The sequence below is a fragment of the Orcinus orca genome, chromosome 17 (genome assembly GCF_937001465.1).
Source record: "Orcinus orca chromosome 17, mOrcOrc1.1, whole genome shotgun sequence".
NCBI lineage: Eukaryota > Metazoa > Chordata > Mammalia > Artiodactyla > Delphinidae > Orcinus > Orcinus orca.
This window is the reverse complement of record NC_064575.1, coordinates 33,801,379-33,828,653: the sequence shown is the minus strand read 5'-3', so window position 1 is coordinate 33,828,653 and position 27,275 is coordinate 33,801,379. Positions and strand designations below refer to the sequence as shown.

Below are 27,275 nucleotides of genomic sequence, written 5' to 3'. Positions count from 1 at the left end.
ATAAGTAAAACAGTGGGGTAATGTAGCTACCAATATAAAAATGTTTACATTTCTAAAATATGGTAGATTTAGGGAACTGTGAACATAGCCATTTGTGTGTGTGTGTGTGTGTGTGTGTATAGAAATATAATTTCAATAAATTAGATTTCGTCACAAATACAAAATTATATTTTTAAACATATTGATATTTCACTTCATCATATGATATAACCACGTGCTGAAAATGAAGATGAATTTGGAATTTCAAAGTCACACGCAAAAGTATAATCCATCAATGGTCCTCATTCTTCTTGGTGAATCCTTCCCTTTTAGGGTATTTCCTTTCACTGAAATGACTGGACATAAGGCATGTCAATGCAAAACGTAAGTGAAGAATTTAGAGAAGCTAAATTTTACCAGGGGAATAGATGGGAAGTAGAGATTAAGGAAGCAGGGAGCCATGGAAAAATGTTGGGTGGAATTGAGAGGGGCTTAATGTAGCGTAAGGGAGATGGGCTTTCAAGAGAGCTCCGAAGTCGGACGAGTGGAAACAAGAAAGTGATAGAGAGCTATAAGGAAGGGTCAGCAACTGTTTAGTAACTGTGCGCCTCTGCAAGACCCCAGTGCCTGGTGTTGTGGACTCAGTGGAGTTCTCAATATTCTTGAGGTCTGGAAAAACATGTTCTCGTCAGATGAGAAGAAAAGATCTAAAAAAGATAAAGCAAGTCTGAGAGGTGGAGTAGAAATTGAAATTTAGGACTATTGTTGTCAGTGGCACACTATGAGCAACTTTTAAAAGGCTTGTTAGGGTAAAAATGCACTTTTTGGCTTTTTAAGAAAGCATACCATGAAGAAAGAAATAATTGATCATATACTCAGAGCTAAGCATAACTATTGGCTTGCTGTCCCTACCATAACAACCAAAAATTGAGGGGAAGGGAGAGCAAAGATGCTGATCTTGGGAGCTTCAGATTGCCACAGCAGCCAGCAAACAACGATTGGACCGTGGATCAGTATTTCAAGCAAACAGTCTTGACTGTTTTACCAGCATAATCCCAGGACCTTCACTTTAAGCCAATGTTCTTTGCCCTAAGAAAGCGTCACACAAAACATTTGTTTCTTTGTGACTGAAGAACAATTAATTTAGTTCAACTCACTTTGTTGAGCATGTACTATATGAAAAAACCGTACCTAGTCCATAAATCCTAGTTCTCCATGACCATAACCACTGGAGGCTGCTGTTTCAACATACCAACAGAGGCAGTGAATCTCTAGAAGCAAAACAATCTAGGCCAAAACAAATTAGTAAAGGATGTCTGAGGGTAAGTGGTTTTTTTTAATTGATATAAAATTTATATCCAGTGAAATGCACAGTTGAGTACTCTCTTCTACATGATTTTTTTTCCACCTTGAATTCTGTGAAACCAGTTTGCCCTGGTCTTTCTCCTACACCTTTGGCTATTCCACCCCTCTCTCATCATAGTTACCTATCGCTTCACTAAATGTTGATATTCCAATGTCTGACTTCTTCTCTTCTCAGGTTACATATTCTCTTTATACTGTGTTGCTTTCAATAACCTCATCAACATCACATCTACAAATCTAGACCCTATTTCCCATCTGCTCCATTCGTATATATCCAGCAAGCAATGGGACCTCTTTGCTTAGTGGTCCCATAAGAACTTTAAATTTGTCATGTGCAAAAATGAACTTATTGCCTCTCACTACAAACATGCTTTTAATTATGTTTTCATTATTAGCACTAAGGAAAACATACTATTCAAAACAATTCAAGCAATCGAGCACTTTTGTGTGATAAGGGATGTGTCAAACATTATAAATCAGGTAACCCTCTTTTGGGAGAACTGATAGTTTAGCCATTTATTCACGCCAAACCTGGCCATCATTCTGGAGCTTTCCTCCTTCCTCATTGCACCCACCCAGAATCCCCCCAAAATTTCACCTCCCCCTCGTCATCGTGGTCCTTGCTTCTTTCTCTGGAATCTCTCAAATCTGTTTCTTTCTTCAATCACTGTCCTTGTCAAAAATCTTTCTACTTTCTTTCCAGACTTCCACACAGGGAGTATTGTTACAACAGATTCAGACTCCGTTCCTTAGGCATAGAGGTAACGGAGGGATGAATTCTGATTGGAGATTTACTCATCAACCATGTATTGAGTTTCTGTTAGGCATAAAATAAGTCTATTAAAGTAGCAGAACAGAATTAGTCCGAGTGGAGCAAACGAGCTGAGTGGTTGAGTAGTCGAGTCCCGGAGACCGGTAGCGCTTGCAGCATGGCTGACCAGCTGACTGAAGAGCAGATTGCAGAATTCAAAGAAGCTTTTTCACTATTTGACAAGGATGGTGATGGAACTATAACAACAAAGGAGTTGGGAACTGTAATGAGGTCTCTTGGGCAGAATCCCACAGAAGCAGAGTTACAGGACATGATTAATGAGGTGGATGCTGATGGTAACGGCACAATTGACTTCCCGGAATTTCTGACAATGATGGCAAGAAAAATGAAAGACACAGACAGTGAAGAAGAAATTAGAGAAGCATTCCTTGTGTTTGATAAGGATGGTAATGGCTATATTAGTGCAGCAGAGCTCCGCCATGTGATGACAAACCTTGGAGAGAAGTTAACAGATGAAGAGGTTGATGAAATCATCAGGGAAGCAGATATTGATGGTGATGATCAAGTAAACTATGAAGAGTTTGTACAAATGATGACAGCAAAGTGAAGACATTGTACAGAACGTGTTAAATTTCTTGTACAAAATTGTTTATTTGACTTTTCTTTGTAACTTATCTGTAAAAGGTTTCCCCCTATTGTCAAAAAAATATGCATGTATAGTAATTAGGACTTCATTCCTCCATGTTTTCTTCCCTTATCTTACTGTCATTGTCCTGAAACCTTATTTTAGAAAAATTGATCAAGTAACATGTTGCATGTGGCTTACTCTGGATATCTCTAATAGGCCCTTCTGCACATCTAAACTTAGATGGAGTTGGTCAAATGAGGGAACATCTGGGTTATGCCTTTTTTTTTAAGTAGTTTTCTTTAGGAACTGTCAGCATGTTGTTGTTGAAGTGTGGAGTTGTAACTCTGCGTAGACTGTGGACAGTCAACAATATGTACTTAAAAGTTGCACTATTGCAAAACGGGTGTTTTATCCAGGTACTCGTACACTATTTTTTTGTACTGCTGGTCCTGTACCGGAAACATTTTCTTTTATTGTTACTTGCTTTTTACTTTGTTTTAGCCACTTAAAGAAAATCTGCTTCTGGCACAATTTGCCTCAAATCCATTCCAAGTTGTATATTGCTTTATTATCTTCATGGTGCTATGTCCCTCTCTAAATCATCTAGTTTATTATTTGGTTTCCTACTTTATAGTCTTTCTCCACTCTCGTATGTAAGCTTGCTAAGGACAGGGGTGTGTTCTAACTTGTTCATTACTCCATCCTTATTGTGTAGATACAGTGGTAAACACACAGTAGGTGTTCAGGAAATATTTGTTGCATGTTAACAAGTAATCTTCCCTCCGGCCTTAAATGAGAGTTTTTGACTGGCGCAGTGATTCATATTCACCTCTGCGGATTTGTATAATACCATTATGAAATGTTGCTGGGTGTGTTATCTGCCTCATAGGGATATAAGGATATTATAAGGATTAAATGAGATAATGTATATGAAAGTTACTTTGTTAGAGAAAAAAAAACTTATAATAGTATTTATGATCACTCTCCTGATCTCACAGATGAGCAGATGAGAAACCTGGAGCCCCAGTGGGTACATAATCACCCAAGGGCACAGATATCAGCTCTTATATCTTCTGCCAACCATCACAAAGATGCTTTTACATATTTTTTCCCCTTTATGCTGAATGTCCCTCACTGAAAGGTCATAAGGATGACAAAGATGTTTCTGAAAATTAGAAAGGGAGGAGTAAAGCCACTTTTTGTTGAGAAAGGGCATGCAGATCAGTAAAAACAGCCACAGGGAATATAGGAATGAAAAATTCAGGGTAGAATTTGGCCTACTGGCCCAGATGGTAAGGGAATAAACTAGTTGCGATGTTTAATGTGAAGCTATAGAAAGGATAATAGGTTTGTGAACAAATGTTCCAAACTCTCAGCTCAGGGTATGATTTCCCAATTCAAGAAACTTCTCCCCTGAGGGTAACAAGTTTTACTCAGCTTTTGTGCAAAGAAACTGCCACTATTTCATATTTTCTTTTCTTTTTCTGTTTCCTTAATAAAAGTATTCAGTATTACTTGGTGGAGTTCTGCCCTGTTGTTTGATATCATGACACTTTCTTCCAGGCAGTGCAGTGTCCTGTCATTGGGAGCCATTGGTGCTAACCAGAATGGTGTACAGTACCAGGGAGTATGCTAGTATATTGAGTTATATCTCATATTCTTATGTAATTCACAAACCAGCCCTTTAAAAGAACTCAATTTCGGACCTGTGTGATGCCATTTGTGGTATACTTAAGCCACACTTTATTTTTAATTTGATATATGCTCATTAAAAAACATTATCTTACTTGCTTTAGGGTCACACAACTAGTAAGTGAAGGAACTAGTCTTCCAAACTCCATTATTTGCATCTTTAAAAATTGTTTAGCATTTATATGAAGGCAAAAATTAACCTTCCAGCTCTGTTATCAATTTCTATATCCCAGTGGATATACCAATGTCCTCTGAAGTTGCGTAGCTCTGATTTGTCATGAGGTGGCAATGTAACAACACCTTGAATTGGATCTATGATGAATTCCCCCACCTTGATGAATTTCTGAGGGAGCTGTCCAGAGCTGAGTTTGCTATGGAATGGCCACTGAGTGAGGAGGCATGAGAACAGACTTCTAGGGCTTGAATATTTGATTTTATGCATATCCAGTCTTAGCTTCTAGCTGAAGAATCCTAATGTGGAACCCTAGGAGAATTTGCTTTCTGGATTTCAAATACAAAAGTTCAAAGCGGTCAGGTTCTATTTAAAAAGCCCACATGCAAAAGTAAGTGAAGTACCTTGAAATTGCCAGTGAAGAGGTCATCGTGAAATCTACAGAGTAAAAAAATGAGTTTTAGAGGAGGAAAATATGTTTTCAAATAAGGGAATGTATATTATAGCTTTTCAAATTCCATTCATTCAGAGAAAGTGAATAAACAGGGATAAAAGACCTTGAACAAGACTCCTTTTCATGTCTATTTAAATAAGAACTTTATTCAATTTGTGGTACTATTAAATAGGAATACAATGTTAAATAGCTTAAAATTTATAGTGGTATTTCTTATATCCAAATATGTGAAAAGAATTTTATATAATTTATTATGGCTCATCCTGAGGTGGCTCTGAAATTATGAATTGTGAACACTGTCTAATACTTTTCCCTAAAATATTAATAAATTTATACGTATATATTCTTAAAAATTCAAATATTATATTAAAATAATGTTCATATTATCATTTAAAGATCTAGAATGTAATTTCCCAGTCTTGATTTTAATTCGATTATATGAAAGCTGAAAATATAAGATTGTAACATGTTTTTTTAGATTGTGGTTGTTTTTTAAAAAGTCATTCACCTGTTGAATCATTCCGTAGATATATAGTGGCACATTCCAAGTTGTGGTCACGTGGTTCCAGCCTCCATTAGACTTATAGTCTAGTGCAGGAAAGGTTAAGTAAACTGAAGCTTAAAATGCACGATAATAAGTGCTATGATGGGGTTGGTACAGCGTATTATAATCACACACCGCAGGATCCTCTTATTTGAATTTGGTGGGGGGGCTGGTCAGAGAGAGTTCCCAGGGAAAGTGATATGGAAGGTGATACCTGAAGTATTAGTAGAATTCAGCCAAGCAAAGAGATGGAGAAGAATCTTTCAGTCACAGTGAGCATAATATGTGAAAGTATGGAGACAAAAGAGGATGTGGTGTTCTTCGAAGAAGAGAAGTTAAATTTAACTAAAAGGTAGAATTCTTAAAAGATAAAACAGGAACTGGGGATAATAAGTAAGACTGAGACAGTAAGCTGAGGTTGTACCATGGAAGCATGACCATCCTTCTAAGAGCATTGGGATTCTGTAGTAAGGTTTTAAATAAGGAAGCTGCCTGGTCAGGTTCACATTTTAGAAAAGTCATTTCAGTGTGAAGAAAAGATCACGGTTAGGTGAGAGCCTAAGTCTAGAGGCTGAGGGACTCTTTTGGAATCTGCTATAGTGGTTCCAGATGATACATGATGCTGGCCTCAACTAGAATAGCACTAAGTGTTGATGGAGAGAAGTAGCTGGAATCATCATTTTTTAGAAGATTAAATTGAGAGAGCTTCGCAGCTGTTTGGAAGTAGAGGAGGGTGAGGATATGAGGTCAGGGAAGCTAATTAGATTTCTGGAATCTGCAGCAGTGGTGGCTGGTTCCACTTCCAAAGATAGAAAACACAGAAGTTTGCAAGTGAAGGTAGTGAGATCATTTGGGGCATAGAAAGTTTTATGTTTCTGTAGGACTCTAAATGAAATGGCTAGCAGAAATTTGGGCCTGTGGATTTTGAAGCTCAGGAATGAGATGTGACCTAGAGATATAAAGTTTAGAACTTTTATCAGGTGGATGGTAATTGAGCATTTAGGAATGGACGATATTACCCAGGGAAGATGTTGAAGAGATTCTCAAACTTTGGGGTCAGATGAATTACCCAGGAGGTGTGATAAAATTCAGAATCCTGGGCACCAACTCCAGAGTCTTACTGAGTAGGTATAGGATGTAGCTCACAAATCTATACGCTTGACAAATAGAGTCCCTTACCATGATTTTGATGCAGATGATCCTCTGACCCCACTTTAAAGTAAAAGGAAAAGTGGATCTTGCATAGGAGCCTAAGTAGTATCAGCACATAAAAGATGGACAGAGGAGGAGGAACCCGGAAATAAGGCTGGTGAAGAAGTAACTATAGGTGTGGAAGGAAAATTAAAAGTATAAAATATCACTAATTACATGGAAAGAGAATCAGTATAAGAGAAGGAATCATCGACAGGGCCAGAAGTGTTGAGACAGGAAGTAAAGATGAAGGCTGGAATACACCTACTACATGTAACAAAAGGGAGGTCATAACAAAGTTGGCAAGAATAGTTTTAGTAGAATAATGTGGGCTGAAGCCAGATTGCAGTGGATTGAGGGTTGAATATGATATGAGGATGAAGAGACATGAAGCAGAGACAAAATCTTTTAAAAGAAGTTAGAAGGGATGGAGGAGGTTGCTACAGCAGGATATGGGTAGGGGTGAATGTTTTAGGAAGGAAACAGCGTGAGTCAAAGTCTTATCTCACCCTTGGCCTGCTCTTATCTCTAATTTTTGTGGAGCTTTTCATCTTATCAACTTATGAATCGTTATATTATACAATTCAGCAATAAAAAGAATGGGTTGTGTGTTAAGTTTATGTCGAAATTTCTAAGAAACTACCAAATACTTTTCCAAAGAGCTGTTCTGTTTTACATTTGGATATTGGGGAGCAAATTAAGGTGCTGCTTTGTGTTTTGTGCATTATGGTTATGCCAAAAAATACTGAAATATGCCTGAATATTAGCCTGACCCCTAGTGGTGATCCACATCCATGGGGCTAAACGTGGAACTGAGTTTTTCTACCCTTTCCATCACATGAGCTGCCACTCCACCTCCATCGTTTCTTGCAAACACATAACAGTAGAGAGATGGTGTAAATATGCCCAAACAAATTTAGATGGTGTACTGTGGGGTCCAGTGGGGCAGAAGGATGGAAGTCCTTACATCCTGCTACCTGCTTGAGATCAATATCTGCTATCATAGCTTAAGCATCACCACCATCCGGGGGACTTTGAGAACAATATTGAACTTCATTTAAGCTCAATTTCCTCATATTTACAACGAGGATTATAGTAATGCCTACCTTAGAGTGATGTTAGGATGATTAAATGAGATTGTGTATGTAAAGCACCTAACACAGTTCAACCCAGAGTTGACATTCACGAAAGAGCAGGTGTTCATATTTCATAACGATAAAAACAATCAATAATGTAGTCAAATACTACAATGAAATTTTATTCATGATATTTTTTTTCTGGTTCTCATTTGCTTGCATTCCATGTTAATGTTCTCTATTTCAATTGGAACCTCTTTAAATTTAGGACTAGGTTTTATTTGATAAAGATAAAAGCCACAACCATACCAACAATAACATCCTCTATTATTTTAGAGTAACTGTATATCAAGACATTGCTAAAATATTTCTTATGTAAAATTTAATGCTGAAACAGTTTTATGAGGTAGGCAAAGATCTCAGATGGTCTATGTTAAAGATTTTCATCTGTATCTTTTTCACCCAGACCCCACATCTTGACTCCTTGATGTGCTGGCCCTGCCAGTGGCAATGATAATATCGGTTACAGCTGGTTGATACAAGAAATACAAAGATTATGTACAAAGTATTGATATTGATACTGATATTGATAAAGCTAGCTTTCTTCTCTTAGAGCTTTTCCGTTCTAGATAGCTAGCTCTCACCGAGAAAAAAAAGCTACCTCTTATTTAACCCTTGAGAAACAAAAACAGAATGAACAAAAATCTATTTGCTTCTTTTATTACCCCAGCGATACTAGGACTGACTGTTGTTATTTTTAATTATTATGTTTCCAGGTATTTTTCCCCCGCACTCAACCGACTGATTAATAACCACATAATTTCTCTTTAACAATGACTTCTTCAGCTTATGTCAGAACAAATAATGAACATCCAGAACTATAAAGGACAAACCAGAACACTAATCCTTATGTCCCTTATTCATTGGCCAACAAACTTACTAGGCCTCTTACTGAACTCATTTGCGTCCCTACGCAACTTTCAATAACCTTAGGCACAGTGGTCCCTTTATGAGCAGGCACTGTGATCACTGGCTTCTGCCATAAAGCAAAAGCATCTGTAGGCCGCTTTCTATCACCTGGGGCACCAATCCCTCTTATCCCGATGCTAGTAATTATTGAAACTATTAGCTTATTTATCCAACCAATAGCCCTAGCCCTACGACTAACAGACAGTATCACAGCCAGTCACCTGTTAATTCACCTAATCAGAGGAGCATCCCTTTCCCTATTAAGCATGAATCCTCCCACAGCCCTCATTATATTTATTAGTCTTGTTCTTCTCACTTTTCTCGAGTATGCAGTAGCCCTTATTCAAGCTAACGTGCTCACCCTGTGAGTGAGCCTCTACCTACACAATGACACCTAATGACTCACCAAACCCATGCGTATCATATAGTAAATCCTCGTCCCTGACCTCTTACAGGAGCCCTCTTAGCCCTTCTCTTAACATCTCATCTAGTCATATGATTCCATTTTAACTCAACTTTTTTATTATCCTCGGGCTGATTAACTAGTATGTTAACAATATGTCAATGATGATGAGACATCACCAGGGAAAGCACTTTTCAAGGCCATGACACACCAGTTTCATTCAAAAAGGATGTTGATATGGCATAATTCTGTTTATTATTTCAGAGGTTCTCTTTTTTATAGGCTTCTTCTGAGGTTTTCATCACTCAAGTCTTGCCCTTACACTTGAACTAGGTGGTTGCTAACCACCAACAGGCATTCACCCCCTAAATCCATTAGAAGTACCACTTTTCAACACCTGTCTTACTGGCCTCTGGAGTACCTATTACCCAAGCTCACGACAGCTTGATAGAAGGAAATTGTAAGCATATTCCTCAAGCTCTTTTTATTACAATCTCCCTAGTTTACTTTACACTACTGCAAGCCTCAGAATATTATGAAACAGCTTTTACAATCTCAGATGGAGTACACAGGTCAACAGTCTTCATAACCAAAGGTTTCCATGGCCTACACGTGATCATTGGCTCTACTTTTCCTCATTGTCTGCTGCCTGTGCCAACTACAGTTTCAAATCATTTCAGATTTGAAGCCACTGCCTGATACACTTTGTAGACATAGTATGGCTGTTTCTCTACATCCCCATTTATTGATGAGGGTCTATTCTGTTTTTTCTTTTATTGGGGTATAGTTGTTTTACAATGTTGTGTTAGTTTCTACTGTACAGTGAAATGGAGTTGAGGGTGTGTTCTTTTAGTATCAATTAGTTGTCTTCCAGTCAATTAGTACAATCTGAAAAGAATAATACACCTTATAGCATTAACCACAAACATAGTACTAGCTTCACTACTTGTACTTAGCGAATTCTGACTTCCCCTAGTAAAGACAGATACAGAAGAATCAAGTCCTTACAAATGCGGATCTGACCCCATAGGATTTTCCATAAAGATTTTCCTGGTAGCCGTTACATTTCTCCCCTTGATCGAGAGAAATTGCCCCCCTTCGGCCCCCGCCCTGAGCAGTCCAAACTAGCAACCTAAAAACAATACTCATCATAGCACTAATCCTGATCTCACTACTAGCAATAAGTATAGCCTGTGAGTGAACTCAAAAGTGATCAGAATGACACAAATATGATAATTAGTTTAAATGAAAACAAATGATTTTGTCTCATTAAACTATGATTAAATTCATAATTACTGAGTATCTTTTGTCTACATAAATATTATTCCAGCATTCACAGTTTCCCTTATAGGGCTCTTAATTTATTGATCTCACTTAATATCTTCTCTACTATGTCAGGAAGAAATAATATTATCATTATTCATTATAGCAACCCTAATAATTCTAAATGTCCATTTCACTCTAGCTAGCATAATACTCGTCATCTGACTAACATTCATAACCTGAAAAGCTGCACTAGGTTATCCCTGCTAGGAATATTATCAAACACCTATGGCATTGATTGCATACAAAATACACACCTTCTCCAGTGTTAAAAATTACTGTTCTAACTATTATATTCATGCCACTAACATGTTTATCAAAAAGCAATATAATTTGAATTCACACCACAACCTACAGCATACTAATTAGTTTTGTTAGTCTTTACCTTTCTAACAACAGCCTTAACTTTATTCTTCTCTGACCCTCTGTCAGCACCTTTACCAACTCGAACTACATGACTCTTACCACTAACACTCAGAGCTAGGCAATTCCAGCTACCTAAAGAATCACTGGCTTGGGAAAAAAGCAAACAAACTGTCTATTACTATATTAATCATACTACATATATTCTTAATCTTAACATTCAAGGCCACGGAAATGATTCCATTCTACAACTTATTTGAAGCAACACAAGTCCCAACATTAGTTATTATAACTTGATGAGGAAACCCAACAGAACGGCTTAATGCAGGACTCTATTTTTTTATTTTACTCACTAGTGGCATCCCTTCCACTTCTAGTTGCACTAATGTCTATCCAAAATACTACAGGCTCACTAAACTTTAACAATGCAGTACTGAGCCCAAACAATATCTAACTTTTGATCCCATATTTTCACACGATTAGTGTGTAAAGTGGCTTTTATAGTAAAAATACCCCTTTATGGGTTACACCTGTGATGTCAAAAATGCACGTAGAAGCCCTTATCGCCTGATCTATGATTCTTGCAGCCCTACTACACAAACTTGGTGGCTACGAATCACAGTAATCCTGAAACCCATAGCAAAGTATGTGGGGTACCCATTCCTTATATTGTCCTTCTAAGGAGTAATTATAATGAGCTCAATCTGCTTGCACCAAACAGACTTAAAATAGCTCATCACATGCACCTCCGTTAAGCACGTGTCACTTGTCATAGTAGCTCTTCTTACCCAAACACCTTCAAGTTCTATAGGAACTAGGGCCCTAATAATCACCCACAGCCTCACATCATCTATATTATTTTGCCTGGCAAATTCAAATTATCAGCGTATTCATAGCCGAAACATAATTTTAGTCCGTGGTCTACAAACATTTCTTCCACTAATGGCAACATAATGACTACTAGTAAATCTTACAGACCTAGCCCTGCCCCCCACAATCAACTTAATCAGAGAACTATTTGTAGTAATATCTTTCTTCTAGTCCAATATCACCATTATCCTCATAGGGGCTAAGACAGTATTACTGCCCTATACACTCTTTCTGTATTAATCATAACACAATGAGGTAAATATATGTATCATATCAACAATATCAAACCACCATTTACATGAGAAAACACCCTCATAACTCTTGACCTATTACCCCTTCTGCTCCTATAACTCAACCCAAAATTATTTTGGGACCTAGGTACTGTAATAGAGTTTAACAAAAACATTAGGCTGTGAAGTAAAAGAAGCTTAATCTCCTTTTTACTGAAAAGCTTAGCCTTTTCTCGGGTGAGCCTCCTCACTCTGGAAAGCTAGCTCTTACCCAAAGCCAGCTACCGCTTATTTACCCGTGAGAAACAGAAACAGAATGAGCGAAAATCTGTTTGCCTCTTTCATTTCCGCAAAGATAATAGGGCGCCTGTTGTTATTTTATTTTATTTTTTAAAATTAATTAATTTAGCTATTTATCTTTGGCTGCGTTGGGTCTGCATTGCTGCACGCAGGCTTTCTCTAGTTGTGGCGAGCCAGGGTTACTCTTCGTTGCGATTGTGTGGGTTTCTCATTGCGGTGGCTTCTCTTGTTGTGGAGCACGGGCTTCAGGCTTGTGGGCTTCAGTAGTTGTGGCTCGCGGGCTCTAGAGCGCAGGCTCAGTAGTTGTGGTATACGGGCTTAGTTGCTCTGCGGCATGTGGGATCTTCCCGGACCAGGGCTCGAACCCCTGCATTGGCAGGTGCATTCTGCCAATGCAGAATTGGCAGGTGGATTCTTAACCATTGCACCACCAGGGAAGTCTTGTTATTGTTTTAATTATTCTGTTTCTGAGCATTTTATTCACATCCAACCAACTCAGCTACCTCCTCAATGAGGAGAAATGCGGGCATCTGTGACCTCCTCAGACTCAGTATCTCACGAGCATTTGTTACTCTGCAGAAGAGAAGACACAACACCAGGAATGACCAGTACCTGATGATTATTCCAATCAGCCATTTGGCAATTTAAGATAGTTGCATTCTTTTTCCCACCCCACCCTAAGCACATTTGTTTCCTTTTTTTTTTTCACTGTAATAGCTGAGTTTCACCCTAAAATAGTCAAAGGATTCTATTCACATTTTGTCCTTGTAGATTAATGATAGTGTTAAGACACACAGTTCCTTCATGGCAAATAAGAAAGCGTCTTCTTGGCCACATGTGATTAGCACCATCCAGACTCCTGCCTCACATGCCTGGTGAGGCGTGCATTCTCTTCAGTATCCAGTTGTTTTTCAAGAGAGATGTGTAAATTAAAGTAGTGACAATGATGTTAACATATGTGTTAGGCAACAAAATAGATGGCGCTGATGCAGATGGTGTTACAAGTTGTATTTTCAACTTGGGTCTGCATTTGGAAAATATTTCTATTTCCTTCCTTCAATGTCATCAATTTTAATGGCTTCTATTCCATCTAATTTTTAAGCTGTAAATATATTCTAGTATTTGAGAAGGAAATCAAAACGATCCTTTGTAACAGAGGCTGAACCTAGTTTGTTTTCTCAGCAAAATTAGTCTTCAGTTTATATGTATCTAAATGCTGGATTATGAGTTCCCAAATCCATAATTTATCCTAGAATTCTTCAGTTAATAAAAACCGATGTGAGAATAAGTTTGTCTCATATGATTATTAAAAAACCTCTGAGCAAGCATTTAAATATTAGGAGATTTCATATAAAAATCTTCATTTGGGCTTCTCTGACAAATCAATGGTTTCGAAATGCTTTCAGAGACCTGAGTAGGACCCTGGACAAGTAATACGCACTAACACTCTCCTATCAGCCTGAGAGCCCCTGGACAGTTTTGACTTTTGCTTAATATCAGTGGATATTTAGTCTACTGAAATATTTTAATCCATCTTTCCCTGTAGAAATTTGAACCTAAATTTAAAGGGGCTTTTCTAATGCAGTTCAAGCCAACAGGTATAATTCATTTTAAAGATAATTTTTAGGACTAGCTTAAAAGTGTCTAGGCAAACATTTATTTAATTTCCTATGTTTCTGTAGAAGTGATAATACCTAACAAATATTACTTACTCTTTGTCACATGCTGTGGTTTACATATCTCATATTTTAATTCTTACAACAAGCCATAAGGTAGGTGCTAAATGCTATTATTAGTTTAACAAGGACAACCTGAACCTTCAAGAGGTATGTACGTTGCCCAAGGTCTCAAAGCTTGCAAGGGGTTGAGCTGGGAAAATCTTTTCTCTAAAATTCATGTTCTTAACCACTCACTGTCTTACTCTGACATATATATTCTAAACTAGTTTTAAATGTATCTTTAAAAATAATTTAAATATGGATACTTTAAAACACATAAATATATAAATAGGGATAGTTATATAAAGAAACATTTATCCTCGTTCTGAATTAAAGGCTCCAGATACTCTCTGCTCCCTATGCCCCCTTTTAGGTCACAAAGGGACCTCTTTTTATGAATTGTCCACCAAAGGGGTCAGGGTTTGAATTCTCCCCTAGTCTTTTCCTTTTTTTCCCTGTTGTAAATGAATTATGTATATGCCCTGAAGTAATTAGCAAAGACACTGTTGTTCAGGTGAATTTTAAACTAATTAATCTGACCTAATTCCTGTCAAGAATAATTAGGAGAAAATATGTCCTCCCTGAGCAGCTCTTTCAAGCTAAGATGCTAAAGCACGATGTCTCCTGTGTGTGCACTGCACGTGCACTGCGTGGGCACTGTGCTAAAAGTGAGACGGCTATTTACTTAATGGTTTTAGAGGAAATGCTAAAATGATACCTCTTCAATTGCCACCTGGGCATCAGCTCTTCAGTTTCTATATCTGAATGAAAACAAGAAGCTGAACTGATGACAGGGATTCTGACACGAGTGATATCAGTGACTCCTTAAGACATTGTGGTTTGCAATTAAAACTTAAAAACTAGTCCCTCCTCTTCCAAAAGGCTCTTGAATGAAGTCGCATGCCCCATTTCACAGCCTGTTAATTTTCTTATCATAAAAGCCATTCAACTGTCTTCTAACTCTCTCTCCCATCCCCTACCTGTCCTTTTTTAAATGTTTAGCATCCTTAGTAATCTAACTAACTGGTGAAATTTCTCATGTAATAACCAAGTCCTAAGCGGTATGTTTCGAGAAAGATATTTTAGGAAAAATCAATAAGCAAGCTTTACCCACAGATGCAGTTTGTCAAGAAGGGGAGATAATCTCTGGTTGCAATGACGGCAGGTTTGAATATGATGACGTTTGCTGTCCATGATTGCCTGGAGCCCTAACCACTGCTCTGTCATTGTATAGCAACCTCTCTGCATGCCCCCTAACCTTGCCTTCTAATATATTAAGGGGCTTGTGGAAGAGGAGACCACTGGAGAACTTATATCTCACATCGCCACACAGTTCAGAGTTAATAATTTCCTTATTAAACCTATGAACCCTTCATGTTTTGTAGTCCTGCCTGCCCAACCCCCTTCTAAGTTAGTTTCTAGGCAACCAATAAACATTGAATTACATTAAGCTCCTTATTTCAAGGCTGCAGTTCAGGATTTTGCTGCATATTTGTTGGCTCATTTATGGAGACTGCAGCATAATATTCATTAATTCTGTTTAATCTTCAGTACTTCAGTGATTTGATTCTCAACCACATTACCTATACCAGTTTGTCCATGTTTAAACCACCCCAGTGCTGTGATGCTGTTCTATACGTTGATTACCCAAAGGTTCTGTGAGCTCTATTCTGGGATCACAGAGGCAGATTATCCACCATTTCCAGTTCTTGGTGATCACTCAGCACTTGAAGGTAACCTATTAGAAAATTAAAAATTTCAGCATCTGTCTTGAATGGCCAACATATCTATAGCTGAATTTTAATAAGAAAGAACGTGCAGTTTAGGAATAGTCTGAAAAGGTAATAAGCATTTGCAAAAAGAAGGACATTGTTTGCTTTGACAAATTAATGTTTTGATGTGAAAAAGAGGTTCTTGGAAGTATCCCTTTATTGATATGAATCAAGGAATTGAGGTTTTAATTTCAAATTTACCCAGCACTATGTGAGAATGAATATTAATCTTCCAGCAGAACTGTTCTCTGTTTTGAATGTTGAATGTTTTGAGACATTCTCTAAAACACTTGCAAGTACTCTCTCACTCTGTCTTTCTCTTTCTCTTTCTCTTTGTGTGTGTGTATGTGTGTGTGTGTGTACATCTACGTCTTCACAACCAAACAAAAACGTAAATTAAATGTTTACTCTCTAGTTTCATAACATAATCACTGATATTGGTCACACTGAAGGGTGGCTTGGAAAGGAGAGAAGTGAAATCCTTTCAAATGCCGATTCAGTATCTTTCCTTCACCTGCTTTCTGGTGGGGAAGGGTGTATAAGGCTGGGTGAAAAAAGTCAATTGATAGTTTTTGCAGGCTCAACAGAACTGTAATAGTTAATAATAGTTTTACTGGCAGGGTCTGGAACGGGGGTGCTCCTGTGTGTCGCTGGTGATGGAGGCTCTGCCAGGATTTCTCACTGTGCCCCCATCACTAGTGACACAGGAGCACCACTGTTCCAGACCCTGCCAGTAAAGCTACTATCCATCACTGAGAATTTGCGTGCATCTGTTCTAACAGCTAGTATTAATTTTCACTTCTAAAAGTACCGTGAGCCCTGTGATAGGATAACTTCAATCAGTAGAACCACAGAACACTCTTCACTGCCCGCCGTGTGCCACATAGTACTGCAGATTCCAAGGATTCTACAGTCATTAAAACAAGAAAGGGCCCTACCTCCGTTCAGTTGTTAAAGTAGCAGGGAAAACAGGCATAAACTATTGCAATGAGTCTATTAGTTATGCACATGTAAAGAAAGGCAAAATAGAAATTCAATGGCTATGGAACACACAGTAAGATCTAAACTACTCTAGCAATGATGAATGTATTTTTTTATTTATTAATGCTTATTTCCAAATGTTAGTTTGTATAAGCATAAATCTGGATTTCATGTTACACCGGGGGAACTGAGTACAGAGTAGGCTAGTAGACTCAGTAGGTTAAACTGTTTCTTTCTTTTATATATATATATGTATATTTATGTATTTATGTATGTATGTGTGGCTGCATTGGGTCTTCATTGCTACGCGCAGGCTTTCTCTAGCTGCAGCGAGCAGGGGCTACTCTTCGTTGCGGTGTGCGTGCTTCTCATTGCGGTGGCTTCTCTTGTTGTGCAGCACGGGCTCTAGGTGCACGGGCTTCAGTAGTTGTGGCTCACGGGCTCTAGGGCGCAGGCTCGGTAGTTGTGGTGCATGGGCTTAGTTGCTCCACGGCATGTGGGATCTTCCTGGACCAGGGATGGAACCCATGTCCCCTGCATTAGCAGGCAGATTCTTAACCTCTATGCCACAAGGGAAGTCCCTAAACTGTTTCTTAAAATAGGTGGGTTTTTTTTTTCCTTTGAGCTATCAGGGTATTTAGAAAACATTTCACCTAATACTTCTCCAGGTAAGGAGAAATGTCTTATCCAAACTAATAATACCATCGTTTTTAATGAATGGAATATTTAGTGTATGCTAGGAACTATGTTATTCTCTACTTTTAACCAATTTTTATTGTGAAATTTAGTATCCTTAAGGATGAGTCTATAATAAAAGATATGTAGGTCACTGATTAATCAAAAAAAAAAAAAGAAAAAAGACACGTATATAATGCCACTCAGGTCAAGAAATGGATAATTGCTTGCTTCCCAGATTTGCTGAGCAGCCCAGCCCACTTCTGACTCCATTCCTTCCCCCCTCCCTACTGCCCTTCTTCTGAGGGTCATGATTATTATTTAGTTTTTCTTTATAGTTTTACCACATTCACATGCATTCAAAAATGATGTTTTTAGGGCTTCCCTGGTGGCGCAGTGGTTGGGGGTCCGTCTGCTGATGCGGGGGGCGCGGGTTCGTTCCCCGGTCCGGGGGGATCCCGCGTGCCACAGAGCGGCTGAGCCCGTGAGCCACGGCTGCTGAGCCTGCACGTCCAGAGCCTGTGCTCCGTGGCAGGAGAGGCCACGGCAGTGAGAGGCCCGCGTACCGCAAAAACAAACAAACAAAAATGATGTTTTTAAATGTGCTTTTAACTTCAGATAAACTGAATTGTAGTAGTGTATATGCCTTTATGTGTGTCTTCTTTCACACAACTCAACATTTGTGATAGTAATTCATGTTCGTTTTTGTAGCATTACCTTGGTCATTTTCATTCTATTGTATGAATGTATCACAATTTATTCTACTGTAAGTATTCTAAAATTAATCCATTTTAGAATAAATGGCATTTGTTCGTCTGACTGATATGAATAGCATAACTCTAAATAGTCTTGTGCTTGTTTCTTGGAACACATGTGCATATATTTCTATCTCCTAATTCTCAAAATTTGGTGTTATGCTATATCCCACCCTCATGTTTCTGTAGAATTCAAAGATATATTCTTATGAAAGAAAGTTGGAAAGGAAGGACAGGCTGAGGTAACATAATAGAACCAGATGTACTGAATTGGTTGCCTGATTGCAGTCTCACAGATTTTTGGTTCAGTATCTAATGGGTTAAGCTGAGTTCCTTCACGTGTCACTGAAACAAATGAATAGAAGAAGTAAATGATCAGTGTCATCTTTATCGTTACTAATTCTTTGTTTAACCTTTGGTAATATGGGTGAGATGCAATGCCTTCCTGCTCTTATGCTTGGTTCAACCATTTTTATTGCATTATTTCCGTTCTTTTGTCTAGCTAAGTTTTTCCCATCACAGAATATGCTGTTCCCTTTGCCTGAAATATGTTCTTATTGTAAAACTTTGGTCGCATGACTAACTCCTTTGTTATTGAGGTAAAGCTGACATACAGTGTTAGTTGCAAGTGTATGACCTAATAGTTCAGTATTTGTATACACCTCTAAGTGATCACTACAATAAGTCTAGTTACCCTCTGTCACCTTACACAGTTACAAACAATTTTTTTTTCTTGTGATAAGAACTTCTAAGATTTACTATCTTAGCTTCTTTCAAATATGGAACTCCTCCCTTCCTTCTCAGGATCATTTCATCTGAACTCGGAAATCTTCTTTGATAGTCCTACTGCCCCCAGTCACTCTCTATTACATTTACCCCTTATAATTGCTGTTAGTTAATTCATCTCGTCAATGGTTATCTTGTTTATAGTTTATTCTTTTTTCTGGTCCCTCCTTTCCCTGCCTTCCAGAAATATAAGCACCAGGAATCTCATTTCTTTTGTAGAACAAGTTAGCTACAGTATGTGGAACAATACCAGTTCATAATAGGTGCTCAATAAATGTCTAATGAATAAATGGAAGAAAGGAAGGTAGAGGTTTGGAAGGAGGCCAAGCAGTAAAGAGACTATTTGCATGTTTTAAAAATGCTGTAATTCTTCATGACAGGTGTAAAAGAGGAGATTTGTGGATTCAGATCTTATAAGGAGACTAAGCAATCAAAGATACCAAACCATTGAAGGTTAGAAGGAAGCAGGGAGCTCAGTGTTTCCACACAGTGAGGCAGACTGAAAGCAATAAGGGAAACCAAAAGCCCAGGACGGTGTATGACTGTCATTCCAATGTTCTATATATCTCTTTGCCAAGCTATACATACATGAATTCCTAACAGTCTGACTAATGTTCATCTCAAAGAAAGAATCTGAGTCAAAGTGACCTCAGGGTTACTAGCCATGGAAACAGAGGAGGGAGAGTGTGGTCATTAGATGCTGTTGTCAAAGAACAAAGGAGGGACAAAAAATAGAAGTTTGGTGCTCTCCCACATTGATTTGGAGGAAATTGGCCAACATCCAATGTGAGCAAGGCAGTTGGGTAACCCTGGGAGAATGAGTCGTCTTGGCAGGCTCTGCAGAAGTGCTTGCTTGTGTCAATCATCACTGTAATGACAGATACCAAGGGTCAATATTTACAAGGGTCCACTAGGATGAGTAGTAAGATGAGTCTAGGAGTGGTCCCCAGGAAATCACAGAGCAGTGAGGCTCATAGAAGAGATATAAATTCCAGGAGTTGACCAAACTGTTAGCTATAAAGGAAATGTATATTTAACACAGGAAGAAAAGAGAGCCAAGTACTACGTAGGCAGATCCAATAGGAATGTAATATAATACTTGTGGTTACAGACAGGGAAAATGTTTAAATATCTGTAGTGTCAAACTGCCATATATTAACCCTTTAGTCAAACACGGTTCCTACCCATTTAGACTATTTTCCTTCCCTGCCAAAGATGGCAACTTTCATTTTACCATGTTAGTGAGTAAGGGAAATGACTCATTTTACAGACAACTTGGCAAGACTATAAGTAAGAAAAGGAGGGCATGACTGTGTCCTGTAGGTAACAAAATGTTTTTCTAAAGTCATTGCTGGGGAACTAGTAAAACATTACAACCCAGGAAGTCCAGGTAAATTATATGAGAGAGTAGTCAGTAGATGTCACAGGGGAAAAATACAAGCATTTCTGAGAGGAAAAATAAAAGGCTTTGATGTGATGTCTCTGACACCTAAGTGGAGCCGAGAATCTGAGGCAGAGATCCATGCCTCTCATTTGTGAGAGCTCGAATGGGGAGGGTTGTGCTGAGTAATTTTGCTTGGCAATGAACTTAATACCTCCCTCCTCTTACCCCAATTAAAAAGAAACAGCAAAATTAAACTAGGTAACAGAGCTGGATCATCTCCCTCCTAAAGCCGACTCAGCATTCCACAGCATTTATATATCAAATTCCAAGAACTAGGCTATAAAATGTGGAGTTCATTTTGCCACCTTGCAAAAGGAGCTTCAGCTTCTCATTTCTCTTACCTTGTGATGAGGAGGCCTTGAATGGGTCGTTCCTGAGGACCAAAGAGACCCAAAGAGTGATAATGGCATCCCAACCTTGACCTCTGTCTCCCCTAAGAACTGCCAAGCCCTGTGGGCCTTGAGGATTTTTCTGTTTCTCCCCCAATCTCTAGGAACAAAGGTGTGACTGACTCTTTCAACTGAGACTCTCAAGGATCTGTAGAGAATGAACTCTTTCATTAAAGTAGCACAGGAAATCCCAATGCTAAGAGGAGAAGCCAGTCTCAGTACAACCCTATGAAACATATTATTTTCTAGTCTAGGGGTAAGGCAAAGAAAATTCTCAGTTCCTGCCTCACTTAAAGGTAGTACAGGTCAGGACTTCCGTGGTGGTGCAGTGGTTAAGAATCCGCCTACCCATGCAGGGGACATGGATTCGGTCCCTGGTCCGGGAAGATCCCACATGCTGTGGAGCAACTAAGCCCGTGCACCACAACTACTGAGCCTGTGCTCTAGAGCCCATGAGCCACAACTACTGAGCCCACGTGCCACAACTGCTGAAGCCCACATACCTAGAGCCCATGCTCCTCAACAAGAGAAGCCACTGCAATGAGCAGCCCGTGCACTGCAAGGCAGAGTAACTCCCACTCGCCCCAACTAGGGAAAGCCCACCCACAGCAACGAAGACCCAACACAGCCAAAAATAAATAAAATAAATTTCAAAAAATGTTAAGGGTGAAGGGTTGTTTTTTTAAAAAAAAAAAAAAAAAAGGTAGTACAGGTCAGAGAATAATTGAATTTCAGAGCTGAAACGGATATTTCTGACTACCTACTATAATCACCTCACCTTCCTGTTAAGGATATTACCAGGAAGGAGAAGTGACTTATACAGTTCATCCCATCATGCGTTTACGTAATGTCTCTACATAGCACCAAACATACTTGTACCAGGCACTTCATTATTGGTTATACAGATAAAATGTGACTAAGACTTGATTCTTGCCCTCAGGAACTTGCTATCAATTGGGCAGTTAAGATGAGTAAACTGAGAAAGGCATTGCCGTAGTACAAGAGAGGACAGTGTACACAGTGGTTAAGAGTACAGGCTGTGGGCTGAAGCTATCGGAGTTCAAACACAATACCACTGCTCACATGTTGGGTGGCCTTGGGCAACTGAGTTCACTTTACTATGCTCCAATTTCCTTTTCCATGAAATGTTGATAGCATTAGCATTTATCTTATAGGGTTACTTGATGATTAAGTGAGAAAATATATACTCAATGCTTAGTAAAATATTTAGTAGTAGTAATGGATCAATAAATGTATTATTATCAGTAGTAGGTGCAATAGAGTAGTAACATCATCATTATCATTAGATTCCAGGTGTGGTAGTTTAAAAAGAAAGCTTTCCAGCAGTGGGATTAATAGTCCATGATTATATTAAGGTTTAGGAAGAGTGTTCTGGCAAAAGGGGTTAAATTATTTTCTGGTTTCCTGGACTTTGACTTTGTGGAGCTTTCTGAATGTCAAGGTTTTGGCTAGAGCTGTAACTGAATTGCAAACATAACTCTCATGCTCGTGATGATCCTGGGTTTATATGCCATGTGTTCCAGAAAATGGCAGTGAAGTTTATGAGGAAGAAACAGCTCTTTCTCTTTCATACAAAGGTGAAGTTTCAGTTGGAAGTGTGGCTTCCTAGGGTGTTTGTTCTTACCCCACTGACCCAAACAGAGTGAACTATATGACAACAGGGTGTATATCACAGTATGTCATAGAGATGTAAGTTGGTAACATTTTGTATCTTCCACTGTAGGCTGTAAGTATTCTGAGGTCTGGGATGTAGCAGTTATCTATTGCTGAGTAACAAACCACTCCAAAACGTAGTGACTGTTTTAGTGACTGAAACAACAGTAGTTATGGAATTTGCATTTCGGGCAGGGCTCTGTGGGGATGACTTGTTCTGCTCCATGCTTGACTTGAGGCTGAGATCCACTTTCTAGATGGCTCACTCATGTGGCTGGCAAGGTGGTGATGACTTTCGGTAGTGAACTCAATCAAAACTGGAGTATTCATTTCTTGCTGGCTGCTTATTTGTGTCTCCTTACAGCATGGCTACCACCTCAGAGCAGTCAGACTACTTACATAGTAACTTATTGCCACTCGTGAGTGGCAATAGTACCAGGCAGAGACTGTGTGGCTTTGTAAATCTAGCTTCAGGAGTCAAATAACGTTACTTCTGCCATAGTTGCAAGTGCATCCACATTCAGGGGGAAAGAACATAGGCCCTCATCCCTCTATGGTGGAAATGTCAAAGTTACATGATGAGAGGTACATGTGGGTATGACTCTGTTGAGAAACACAATCTGCCAAAAATGCCATTTCCGTTTTGCCCACCAGAGTGTCCAGAACAGTGGTGACACAACACGGGTACTTAATAAATATAGCTCTGAATGAATTATAGCACTGAATACATTGAGTGAATGAAAATAAATGAATAAATTAGTATTGTTACCCTAGTTCCTGAGCCTTTCTGAATGACACGGATATTAGTATCAAACTCGGCTCCTGGCTTGAAATCTTGCTCTTTAATCTGGGCACTTACTTTTGTATGTCTATAGTTGATGTTGGAGTCTTAAACTCCTTTGGGGAATAAGGAAATGATTACAAAGACAGAGGGGTAGTGCCTTTGAAGAAAAGTAATTTGAATAAGTGAGGTGGAATTTGGTTGTAAAGATTTATCAAGTCGTCAAAGAGAGGAAAATAGTTCTGAAGGAGGAAAATAATTGATGATGAACCAGCGTGGTTGCGATGAAGGAAACAATATGATGACAAGAGATCGGGCAGCTTCTAGGGGAACAGCAGCCAAAAGAATCATCAGCAAAACTCTGTTTAATTAATGAACGGCAGCAGAAGAGGGTGCTCTAAAAAGATTAGAGATAGCACTCGAGGCTGTGCCTCCTGGGAAATATTGGATGCCTGAAGTACTTCTGTGTGTGATGTGATTAAAATAATCAACTAGAATGTTGAACATTGAATCATGAATTTAAAAGATTTTGTCTGCCTGTGTAAAGCAAACATAAGACAGTCATTTTTGATTAATCTTGGGGAATAGGGAAGACCACCAATATAATGGTTGTTTCCAGAAGCCATAGTGGAAATGTCTTATTCTTTATCCATAGCAACCTGATATATTATTGTCCATCAAGATTTTAACTCTGTGCCCTTATTATAAAATATATTTGGAGCTGACAGTTGCAACTTGAACTGTGTAACTTAGGATAAAAGGTACAGATTGTAAATTTCTCCTCTGTAACATCCATGATTATTTTTATTTTTTTAATGAAAACGAAAGAGTGTGTAATCTTGTTAGTAAGTGCAACTCCTCAAACTTCAGAACAGAAAAAAAAATAGAATTTTGTTGATTATGTCACTCTTGATCATTTTGCCATTGTCAAGTGTTTCTTGGATTCTTCTGGAATGTTGACATTTACCCAACTTTGATTGAAGTTAAGGGAAAACTGTATTCCCTTTTTATTTCCTTTTTATCATCCTTTTCTAAAATTTTGTTATAGGAAAAGAGGCACACAGGGATTTAGCTATGAGGCTTCTGAGTGTTATGAATTAACAAGAGAGCAGTATTATTCCCATATCTCTGATTCCTACTGTCGTGGTGGGAATGACCAATAATTACGTTTTTTTTCTTATTTCACTGTACTACAATAAATGCATGTTGCAGCTGAACGGGTTTGACAGAAAACATACTTCAAGTATGTGACTACATTTACAGTTATTTACATATTAATGGTATAGGATTTGGACATCATAATGTCATCACTGGCTTTAAAAAACACTTAGAATATTCTTTTAATTAAGTTTAGATTTGCTATGAGAGTTTTAAAATATAATTTGTGCTGAATTCTAAAGCTGAGTAGTCAAAGACATTATTTAAAAGTTCTCATAAACTTTAAATTATGCTTGAGTTGATGTGTCTTGCTAAGCAGAACATTAATTTGGTTTTGCTGTGTATAAATATATCAAAATTAAAAAGTAAATATTTTCATCGGCTCTTTAGACACTCGGATTAAGGTATCTGAAGCAGGCTGGTCAGGAACCTTTGACCTAGTAGTGGAGTTTACAGATATGGCAAAACCCTACGGCAGATTAAAACATTGCATACAAAGACACCAGCTATGCCTTCAAAACACACCAAACGTCACTGCATAGTTTGTTAAGGTGATCATATAAGAGGGAGAAAAAATTCAGGTGGGGCTTTGGCTACACAGTGAGACACTGCCGCCCCAAGCTACAGTACTTCCACTTCTTTGTTCTCACTAGCTCCTCACTTCCCACCAGCACCTTTCAGTAGAGTCCTAATGGCCACCTATAATTAGATTTTTATTTGTGCCTTAACATGCTTACTGTCTGCCTCCCTCAGACAGGGGATACCCTTGATGGAAAGACTATGGGTAATTTGTGTTTCCCTCTGAATCCCTGGTACTTAGTATAGGACATCACGTATAGTAGGCACTTCAGTTAATTTTTATTAAATGTTAAAAGATGCCATTTTGGGAAAGAGATTTCTCATTTAACCTTAATCAGAGCAGCATCAGGATTGGTCCCAGGCATAGAGTTTAGAGTCTCAGTTAACATTCATATATATGTGAAATCATCAGCACTGCCTTCTCTCAGGCAACAGAGTCACATGCGTTTAATTCAGGATCTGTTTTCTTTTTTTTTTTTTTAACATCTTTATTGGAGCATAATTGCTTTACAATGGTGTGTTAGTTTCCGCTTTACAACAAAATGAATCAGTTATATATATACATATGTTCCCATATCTCTTCCCTCTTGCGTCTCCCTCCCTCCCACCCTCCCTGTTCCACCACTCCAGGCGGTCACAAAGCACCGAGCTGATCTCCCTGTGCTGTGCGGCTGCTTCCCACTAGCTATTTTACGTTTGGTAGTGTATATACGTCCATGCCACTCTCTCACTTTGTCACAGCTTACCCTTCCCCCTCCCCATATCCTCAAGTCCATTCTCTAGTAGGTCTGTGTCTTTATTCCTGTCTTACCCCTAGGTTCTTCATGACATTTTTTTCCCTTAAATTCCATATATATGTGTTAGCATACGGTATTTGTCTCTCTCTTTCTGACTGACTTCACTCTGTATGACAGACTCTAGGTCTATCCACCTCATTATAAATAGATCAATTTTGTTTCTTTTTATGGCTGAGTAATATTCCATTGTATATATGTGCCACATCTTCTTTATCCATTCATCCGATGATGGACACTTAGGTTGTTTCCATCTCCGGGCTATTGTAAATAGAGCTGCAATGAACATTTTGGTATGTGACTCTTTTTGAATTATGGTTTTCTCAGGGTATATGCCCAGTAGTGGGATTGCTGGGTCATATGGTAGTGCTATTTGTAGTTTTTTAAGGAGCCTCCATACTGTTCTCCACAGTGGCTGTATCAATTTACATTCCCACTGACAGTGCAAGAGGGTTCCCTTTTCTCCACACTCTCTCCAGCATTTATTGTTTCTAGATTTTTTGATGATGGCCATTCTGACTGGTGTGAGATGATATCTCATTGTAGTTTTGATTTGCATTTCTCTAATGATTTGTTATGTTGAGCATTCTTTCATGTGTTTGTTGGCAGTCTGTATATCTTCTTTGGAGAAATGTCTATTTAGGTCTTCTGCCCATTTTTGGATTGGGTTGTTTGTTTTTTTGTTATTGAGCTGCATGAGCTGCTTATAAATTTTGGAGATTAATTCTTTGTCAGTTGCTTCATTTGCAAATGTTTTCTCCCATTCTGAGGGTTGTCTTTTGGTCTTGTTTATGGTTTCCTTTGCTGTGCAAAAGCTTTGAAGTTTCATTAGGTTCCATTTGTTTATTTTTTTTTCCATTTCTCTAGGAGGTGGGTCAAAAAGGATCTTGCTGTGATTTATGTCATAGAGTGTCCCGCCTATGTTTTCCTCTAAGAGTTTGATAGTTTCTGGCCTTACATTTAGGTCTTTAATCCATTTTGAGCTTATTTTTGTGTATGGTGTTAGGGAGTGATCTAATCTCATACTTTTACATGTACCTGTCCAGTTTTCCCAGCACCATTTATTGAAGAGGCTGTCCTTTCTCCACTGTACATTCCTGCCTCCTTTATCAAAGATAAGGTGACCATATGTGCGTGGGTTTATCTCTGGGCTTTCTATCCTGTTCCATTGATCTATCTTTCTGTTTTTGTGCCAGTACCATACTGTCTTGATTAGTTGTAGCTTTGTAGTATAGTCTGAAGTCAGGTAGCCTGATTCCTCCAGCTCCGTTTTTCGTTCTCAAGATTGCTTTGGCTATTCGGGGTCTTTTGTGTTTCCTTTCCATCTTATTTTTACATATGCCATAGAGCTGTTACTCCTCTAGATATTTTAAGGTGACTAGCATGCTGTAAATTCCTTGATAGAGTCTTGAGGCATCTGGTGGAAAGATATGACTAA

General features: G+C 38.6%; 1 protein-coding gene across 1 annotated transcript; it reads left to right on the top strand.

The window, feature by feature from the left end:
• Window positions 1-2,204: 2,204 nt before the first annotated feature.
• On the top strand, window positions 2,205-2,748 carry LOC125961823 (calmodulin-1-like). The gene has a single exon (XM_049700855.1). The coding sequence runs from the start codon at window positions 2,274-2,276 to the stop codon at window positions 2,721-2,723; it is 450 nt and encodes a 149-aa protein (XP_049556812.1). The 5' UTR covers window positions 2,205-2,273; the 3' UTR covers window positions 2,724-2,748.
• The last annotated feature ends 24,527 nt before the right edge of the window (window positions 2,749-27,275 follow it).

Bases quoted from the DNA above. Each gene is read 5' to 3' on its own strand.
- LOC125961823 (XM_049700855.1), top strand. From the start codon at position 2,274: ATGGCTGACCAGCTGACTGAAGAGCAGATTGCAGAATTCAAAGAAGCT.